Here is a 9,191-nt window from a genome sequence, read left to right as displayed (position 1 = left end):
CAAGTTTCCCAAAAAGCAGCCAGAGACACATAATCTTTTGCTAAGCTATCCATAAGGAGCTCTGCTAGCTTAGGTGGTGAATCAAGTGTGGGATAACAGATTACACTGAATAAAAATGAAAAACCACAATTGCAAACTAATGTTATAATATTAAAATAAATCAAATCATACACTGCCATTATTCTGATACAGAATTTTTGCACAGCAAATTTGATACATATACAAGAAGTCAGGCAGCCTATTAAAATAAACTTCAGGGTTCCTTTTTTCTTTAATATAAACTACATCTTAATACATAGTTTGAGATGATCAGGTAGTTTTACACCAATTCAAGTAACAACAACTTCTCATCTTAGAACACTAAAATAAGTAAATCTTTTAATGCTCTGAATCCTGAAATGTTTTGTTTCCACCTGCCACTTTTTAAAAGGGTAAAAACTACATCAATTGGTTAAACCTTTACCTTAGAGGTGTGCCTAACTTACAAATAAAATTATATTAATAAAGATATTAAATGCAATGCAAATACAGTTCTTTTGTCAATTGTCATATGCTTCACACTATGCAGTTATCCAACTCTCAGTTCAATTCAGGTCTTCCAAAGTGTAACAATGTGGCCAAATTTTTCCAAAACTGGCAATAAACTTGGATTTTTTTCATTCTGGGGTTAAACTAGAACCATGAAGCCCAGAAAATGATTCAGGAACGGTCAAGCCCCTGCCATCAAAATGAGTTTTGCTTTAGCAGATGTTGTTTGGCCACCCCAAAATGAAATCATCCATTCTCCACTGCAAGTCCCTCCTGAAAACTTTGGCCACAACAGCAGCGTCTCGTCTCCAGCTGATGTTGGCGAGGCAGGAAAGTGCTGCAGGGTTTCCCCTGGCCAGTAACCCTTTCTTTTTGTCACAACAAGGAGAGAACGAAAATACTGAGCGGCTCTTTCTAGTGCAGAACAGTTCCTGCTAAAAAAAGACATCTTCTTTTCTGAAGTCTGGCAAGCACCTGAATCTGCTGGGAGCAGTCCTGAGGCAGGCCAGGCCCGGCAGGCACGGGCAGGTGTGGTGCATCCGCCGCCCGGAGAAGGGCACCTGGGGACAGAACAAGGACATCAGCTGTGTTGGTGTGGTTGTTTTTAGCTTTTCACAAAGGGGATGGGACTGCTGGGGTACATTCCTTGGGCTTTATTTGCAGCATCATCCTCATTGCATGGCTGAGACAATAGGAAGGTGGCAAAAGCTCAGGTACAGCCCACAGCAGCCAAAGGTTTCTTTGTTACAGAGCATCTTAACAACTTTTTAGCTAATAGCATATTTACTGTTTCCCACAATCAGTGACAGGGAGAGCCCCTGCACTGGTGGGTGGGGGGATGAAATGGGAGGAATATTGGGGATATGGGGAATGCTGCCCAATTCCCTCCCTTCACAGCCAGAGTTCCCCTTGAGCTGCAGGACAGAGCAGATGGCAAAGGCAGCCCCTCTGTACACCCAGTCCAGCCACAGTTAAGAGCAGGATGTTAACAGTCATGTTGCTGTGTAAATCTACATCTGTGACACATGTTCTCCATTTACTCCCATTTCATAAAGGAGTTTGTTGTGAAACTACACTGGCCTTTAACATCACGTTTTGTGGTGCCACTGTGCAGGGCTTTCTGCGTGTCCCGAATCCTGCCCTGTCACATGGCCCAGAGCAGGACCTGGGAACCTTGGGATCCCATGGTAGTCAGGCTGGAGGTCACCTTGCCTGACCTCTCTGTGAGCAGGATCCTTTCCACCACAGTGCAGAGGTTTCTCATTTCATCCCACCCTCCTCCAGGCACATTGTGCTGCAGGGAGCACATATGGAGTACATTAGACAAGTTTAATTGTGCCGTGACATGCACACGCACTGACAGTCTTCAACAACTTGGTCACAAGCTCTGTCTCTTACAGGAGCCAAAAAGGACAGCCCAATGGGAAGTGTCTGGGACCTGTGGTGCTGCCAGCTGGCAGCACACACTGAGCATTGCCTGGATGCAGCAAAGGAGGCACAGAGGTGCAAAGCCTCTGCTACCAGCCAGGCAGGCAGCCCTAATTCCCTCACTTCCACATTTTTGTGTGATTGAAGCCTAAAATTTTAATATTCCAAGATTTTCTTGTGCCAGTGTACAAACTTTGTCTTTAAGAAAGTCCCACACAGTCCTCCATGCATGATACCAAGCACCAGCCTGACTCCAGTGACACTCTGTGGGGGCAGGAGGTGGGCAGAGGGCTCAATCCCCTGCAGTGCCCTGGGCCAGCACCAGCCTCCTGCCCAGCACCATCTGAAGAGCAGCCCCAGGGCAAGGGATGTTGTGGGTTTCCCTGTGCCACCCACCACAGCCCCTCTGCTCCAGTGTGAGCAGAGAGGCAACAACCTCCCACATCTGCTGGGGAGTCCCCATGGGCATCATCCCTTTGGATGCCCACACCCAGCACTGCAGCCAAACCCAAAACCTGAGCTCTCAGCCTTCTGACAGCTCAGGTGATTTAGTCTAAACATTCCACTGGCTGCAAGGAAATGTTCCTTTCATTCCCCATGCTGCCAAACCTCACCTGCCTGCAAACCCTGCCTGGCCCTGCCTCAGACTTGGCCTCGAAATTCCAGCTGGGACTGCTAATGGCATCTGTCCCTCACCATCTAGTTGTTGAGAAGGAAACTAGAAGGTGGAACCCCAGCTGCCAGTTATCTCCTGGCTCCTCTGGATGTCCCCAAGGTGCCATGGCCATGGTGGTGTCTGATTTTGACCTATCCTGCAGGTAAATGAGAAGTTTTGGTGATCAGGGCACCCAGCTGCTCCCTACACAAGTATTTACCAGAAAGGAACCACTGAGAAAACTCTTCATCCTTAAAATAACCTCATTTCACGTTCTCCAGTAAATCAATTTGGTTTGTGTTTCTCAGGAAGATCAGTGGAGAAATTAAAATTAACTTCATAAAGCTTATAAACATCAGTGACTTAGTGTCTGGGGTGGACAGGCATCTACTCTGATTGTAATTATGCAGGCAATCAGCTTGAAATATATCAGTTTAAATTATTGCCCAATAACAATAAGCTCATAAAACCCTCTAGAAGACAATTTCTCTTATCCTAATTCCTGGTAATGGAAAGAGCCCTTACAAGAAGAACCTGCTACATCACATAGTAAAAATGACCATCTGGTCCCCAGTATCACAGCAGAAGTTTTAAAAATTTAACTGCAATAAAATAGAGCTTTAAACTTCCTAAAACTGAGAAAATAAACTGTAGATACTGAGCTGAGAAGCCAGGCCTTGGAGGAAAGTGAGAGAAGCAGCTAAATGGCTGCACATTTATGATCTGAATTTATAGCTTTATATCTTCCACTTGTGATGACTCTTGGGCTGTGCTCTTCCCTGAGGATGGCTCTGAAGACCATCAGGTTCTCAAGCTCCCTGGAAACATCCCATTCAGTCTTTTGTGTTTTAAACAAGCAGCTTTTTTCATACTGCATAAGAAATACATAATTGCATTGCCTTAAATAAATGCACTTGTTAAAATCATTGTATTAATACAGTGTGTGTGTATATATGTACATATACATAGATATTTAAAATTAATATGTAGAACAGAAACAAGGAGAGCCTGTGGGCACTTTTCTCAAGTCCAAATGTGTGTCAACACTTTCTCAATGCACCAGCTGTCCCAAAACCAAGTGGTGACGTTTTTATGCTTGTGACAGGATCTAATCCACTACCACTGGGGTCGGTGGCACTTGCTGTGCTCCTGCTAACACCAGGAGGGATTGGCAGGGCTGGGCTTGGAAACTGCCAGGGCTGTTTTGGATCAAGCAACAAAACAAAGCAGCAACAACAAACTAATAAGAAAACAATCTGGGAAGCATGTAGTGCTTTCATCCTCTGATTCCCTTCAGCATAATTCTGACACTAATGCACTTCCTTACGTAGGTACCTTGATCTCTGTTCCCATACAGAGGCAGGCAGCTGGATATTGTAAGGAATGGGAAGTTTCCCTGCCTTTCCACCACGTCTAGGCTTTATGCCATGTGATGTGCAGCTCAGGACATTCCCCCAACCCCCCCAGGGAGGTACTCACTCTGTGACTCAAGGGGTGGCACTCGTCTCCCAGGTTTCCCATGGGGGTGCACATCCTCAGGCTGCGGATCCAGAGGCTGACGGCGCAGCACATCCCGCCCCCGCACTGCTGGTCTCGGTCACAGGCCTGCAGTTCAACACAGCATTAAGCAAATTACATGAATTATAAATGTAGTCCAGAAATAGGACAGATCAGGTGCTCAGGAGCTGCCTCTGGCACCCCTAAGTTATCATGGCTCATTAAGGCTGAATAATAAGATTGAAGGCTGATTTGCAATACTTGTGTCTCCCATGGATTGGAACGTGCAGGCTCCTGGCACATTTTGGAGTTGGGACCAGGTTGTTTAAATCCAGGACCACACACAGAGCTGCTCTGGGCTAAACCCAGGTCTGTCAGTGATTTACAGTCCAAACTTCTTAGCACTGATAGACCATGGCATGTGCCACTCACTTTCCTAGCTCCCAGATCGATGCCTGAGTGAGCTCAGGAAGGAGCAAGGACCAACCACACTAAACTTGTCACCAAAAGAGTCACCAAACCAGTCTTGTGGAGAAGCTAAGATAGGAAAGCATCCATTGATTTAATGACTTTTAGGTAACCATTCCTTCTAACTTCATATGATAATACCATGTTGAGTGCCCTTCCAACACTGCATGAGAGTTTTGTTAGAGAAGTCCAACTGGAAGTAGCTAAAACAAAAGTTTAAATGTGGATTCTGTGGTTGTTATCTAGAATTACACATAGCTAAAAGAGGTTTTAAGAAAAGCTTTCCATTAGTGTCCACATCCAAAAAAAATGCTGTCGTGGTAGCATTCCCCTTCACAGGAGGCAAAAAAATATTTTAGCCACTTACCCAATCCAGCTTAGATAAGCAAAAACCAAAATGCAAACTAGTGGGTATGTTTTAAACCCACAAACCATAAAGAGCAATTGACACATTAGGGTTTGAAAACAAGCTACTGTGCATCTTTCAGTTACTTTTTAATCAAAAGCTTATATAGATTTAATGCAAAAACCAGTCTCCTTTCTCTAGTGAGAAATGCCATCAGTTAAAGGTTCTGCTTACATCCTGAATGTAAGCTTGATTAACTCACTGCTCTGGGTGTCTGGCAGCAGCAGTGAGAGATGGAAGGCACTGGTCAGCACTACGTAAATGGGAAACTCATAAAAACATACGTAAATGTTGATAACAGCTCTGGGGAAGGCACATTCCCAGAATAAACATGCTCTTGAGGGAAAAACTCACTGATCTTACCTTGGGATTTACATGATAAATGGCTTTAGACTGTACTCACTGGGTAAATATTGCACTGACCAGCAGAAGCCAGATCAAAATACAAGTTTAAAGCTCATTCAGTAGTTTAGGAAGAACCTGTTGCATTAGGATCATTATTAAATAGTGTGTGTGACCCAAACAGCTCCTAAACACAGAGCTCTGTGCTGCAGGTAAGCCCAAACACAGAACATTTGCTTGTAAGACTAGTACCACTCCAGCTCGCCAGGCTACCTCTCTCTTTAAAAAAATAAAATAATAATAATTTGAAAAGCACTCTAATTATATTACTTTGCCATAGTCACAAATAAAAATGCAGGTCCAGTGATTTTGGCTGCCTTCAGCACACCGGTGTCCACTGCTCAGCTGGAGTCACAGGCTCTGCTATTTCTTGCCTGGCTGCTCCTGACTCCCATTTGTTCTCAGTTATATATCTCAAAGTCCATTCCTCTCTGTAGGACTGGTCCTGAGGTGAAATATCACTCAGTTGAAAAACCCACTTGGGTGTGTTCTACCAAACAAGAGTCTTGAATGTCTGGGCTGGACAATTTCTTTCCTGACCTCACACACACATATTTATCATCTGGCAGAACTTTTAAGGCTCCCTTTCCAAAAATGTATGACAAGTTTTGAAAATATTCAACCCAAGTGTTCCTGCCCACACCTTATCTGAAACGTGTAATTCCTGCTGCTACTCCTAAACTTCCCCAAACACCACATGATCACCTCATTTAAACACAGTTTTCTGGAAAATCAGCCCAAGAATATGTCCCAGGTGAAATGCCAGCTGCAAAGGCAACAGGTTTCGGCACAAGAAACACCACTGAATTGAGGAAAGCTTGAAAAAAGTCCTTAAATTGCAACGGAAAAACACCTTTCAGGCTCAGGGGGTGGGGAACACCTACATCAGCTCTCATCTGAGATTTGCCTGTTCATCAAAAGCCAAAAATGCATCAAAATGGTTTTAGCAGAAATGCTCTGCAATAGTTAATAAAGTAACATTTTCTAATTCTAATTTATTTTTACTTTTTGAATCTGCCTTGTCCATGATTTATTATTCAGTGCCTCGCAATTACTTTATTTAATGGATTAAGTATGCTTTAAATGTGTAGCCACAACTCTAAAAACAGATAAACTGCTCCTCTGTTGTTGGGAATGTTTCTACTTAAAAGAAACTTGAAATCTTCAATTATTAAAAAATTCCTTCACATTCTCTGCTCTAAAAAAAAAAAAAAAAAAAAAAAAAAAAAAAAAAAAAAAATCAGTCCTGGGAACTGATCTGACTTCCAGAGAAATGCCCACGAGCTATTTCATGGACTTCAGGGGTCTGGACAGGGAGCCTGGACAGCCACAGAGAAATCCACTGCTGTGAGTGCAACTTCTGATGGTTACAAAAGACATGTGAGCTCTCAAAGGAATGCAAATGCTGAGTTATTAATCCAAAGCAAACACTTAAAAAATCATTTAACTAAAAAGTGATGCAACACTTTGGGTTAAATAACGTCTTTAGGAAAAAAAGTATTTTCACAACCAGAGTAAATCTTGAGCCTAAAAACAACAACAGAGACTTGCTTGCAAGGGGTAGCTATTGAGGGGAAAAAGCAGCACAGTCATAGACAAAGAAAAAAAAAGAAGGAAAACAGAGTTTTCCGGGGGTTGTAATCCTGCCCTGTACATGGAGGGGCTGGAGAAACTTGGGGTGCACAGTGGGCAGTGCAATGCCCTGAGCCAGACCCTCTCAGAGCAGGTTTGGGGACAGCTGGGGCTGCATGCAGGGAGATCTGAGACAGCTCCAGCCCTGGAAATGAAGCAGGATTCTCTGCACTCTCTCAGACCAGCCTGGAGGCAGCCCCCCGAAAACATCCCTCCCCACAGCGAAACAGACTCCACGTTGTGGCATCCCCTCACCTCAGAGCCCTCAAGTCCTGGCATTGCCCACTGCAGAGACTGACACTTCCTGGCATCACTTACCGCAGAGACACCCCCAGGCTCTGGGGGGATACCACTGAATCCAGACCAGCCCGCAGCTCCTGGAGATGCCGCGTCCGGTACCATTTATCCCAGAGGGACCCCAAGCCCTGTCACCTCTCATCACCTGGCGCTGCTTTCCCTCCCACGACCTCCTTATCATTTATCCCAGTTCTGGCCATCCGTCACCGCACTCGGCACCACTCCATCCTGGCGTGGCTGAGTGCGGACAGACCCCGAGTCTCGGCAGTGCTCACCCAGGGAGCAGCCCCGGGCATCCCGCACAGCAGAGCGCTCCCCTCTCCCCGGGCATCCCGCACGGCAGAGCGCTCCCTTCTCCCCTGGCATCCCGCACGGCAGAGCGCTCCCTTCTCCCCTGGCATCCCGCACGGCAGAGCGCTCCCCTCTCCCCGGGCATCCCGCACGGCAGAGCGCTCCCCTCCCCGGGCATCCCGCACGGCAGAGCGCTCCTCTCCCCGGGCATCCCGCACGGCAGAGCGCTCCCTTCTCCCCTGGCATCCCGCACGGCAGAGCGCTCCCCTCTCCCCGGGCATCCCGCACGGCAGAGCGCTCCCCTCCCCAGGCATCCCGCACGGCAGAGCGCTCCCCTCTCCCCGGGCATCCCGCATGGCACAGCGCTCCCCTCTCCCCGGGCATCCCGCACGGCAGAGCGCTCCCCTTTCTCCGGGCACCCCTTATCCTAGACGGTTGCCCCAGTCCCGCTATCACTCCCGGCGAACAAACCCCGACTCCCTTCCCCGTCCCCACTGCGGAGCCCTCCGTCCCTGCCGGTTCCGGCTCCCGTCGGTGCCGTCGGTGCCGAGCGGCGGCGCTCACCCCGGTGATGACGGCTCCGTGCCCCGCGGCCAGAAGCAGCACCAGCAGCACCAGCAGCATCAGCGGCGGCGGCAGCGCCGGCGGGGCTCCGCGCAGGCTCCGCATGGTGCGGTGCGTGGCCCCGGCGCTCCCGCGGGCGCGGCGCAGCGGAGCCGGGCTCGGAGCCGCCCCGCCGTTATAAAGCCGGGGCTGAGTCACCCCCGCCCGGCTGCGCCGCGGCCGCGGGCGCCGCGCACACACCGCGCCCAGGTGCGCGGCTGCGGGCAAAGGGGCGGGGAGGCCGCGCCGGGATGGGGCAGCACGGGGGAACATCCCACGGCACGCTGGGGACATCCCGCATCAGCGCTGGGGAACCTGGGCTTAGGGGGCAACATCGCACAGCTGGTCCCACAGCTTGGGGGAAAATCCCACAGTGTGGCTGAAGGATTTCCCACAGCAGGCGTGGTGGAGTCGTCCCAGAGCTGGCTGGGGTTCACCCTGTAGCACGTATGAGGATGTCCCACAGGCGGTCTAGGGGTTCATCCCAAGGCTGGCTGTGGACATCCCACAGCAGATTAGGGAGCAGGGAGGCATCCAACAGCAGTTTAGGGGAGAAACATCCCACAACATACTGGGGACATCATGTAGCAACATCAGGGACAGGACACAGCAGGTATTGAGGAGATCCTGCAGCAGGATGGGGGCATTCCACAGCAGGTAGGAACACATCCCACAGTGGGGCACAGCACTGACCACAGCCACTGGCGCCAGCATGGACCCATGCCCATGTTCCCTCTGCTCCCTGACCAGCAGCAGACCCGATCCGATGTTTCCCCTGCTCCCTCTGTGAACAGAAACCACCTGTAGCCCCCAATCCAGCCTCTGCTGACACCTGGCAGAGCTGTGGGCATGGCCATGAGGGACATGCAGGCTGTGCTCATCTTCTCTTGGACAGAGCAGCTTCAAAAGTACCCCACAGTCTGAGTAAGAACTGGACAAACCCCAACTCCTGCCCAGAACCCCTTTGAATTCCTGTTTTCCTGT

The 9,191-nt window shown here is 48.7% G+C and overlaps 1 protein-coding gene across 2 annotated transcripts; it reads right to left on the bottom strand.

Moving 5' to 3' along the window:
* Positions 1 to 235: 235 nt before the first annotated feature.
* Positions 236 to 8,294, bottom strand: PROK2 (prokineticin 2). Of its 2 annotated transcripts, none has more exons than XM_009091190.4 (3): positions 8,169 to 8,294; positions 4,091 to 4,216; positions 236 to 1,088 (listed from the first exon to the last, which is right to left on the bottom strand). In XM_009091190.4, the coding sequence occupies exons 1-3, from the start codon at positions 8,271 to 8,273 to the stop codon at positions 963 to 965; spliced, it is 357 nt and encodes a 118-aa protein (XP_009089438.1). In that variant the 5' UTR covers positions 8,274 to 8,294; the 3' UTR covers positions 236 to 962. The 2 variants fall into 2 exon arrangements, with proteins under 2 accessions (XP_009089438.1, XP_050835255.1); XM_050979298.1 differs by lacking the exon at positions 8,169 to 8,294 and adding an exon at positions 7,335 to 8,148.
* Positions 8,295 to 9,191: the final 897 nt, after the last annotated feature.

This window comes from Serinus canaria, chromosome 12, assembly GCF_022539315.1.
Source record: "Serinus canaria isolate serCan28SL12 chromosome 12, serCan2020, whole genome shotgun sequence".
NCBI classification, from domain to species: Eukaryota; Metazoa; Chordata; class Aves; order Passeriformes; family Fringillidae; genus Serinus; species Serinus canaria.
This window is presented reverse-complemented; position numbering and strand designations above follow the sequence as displayed.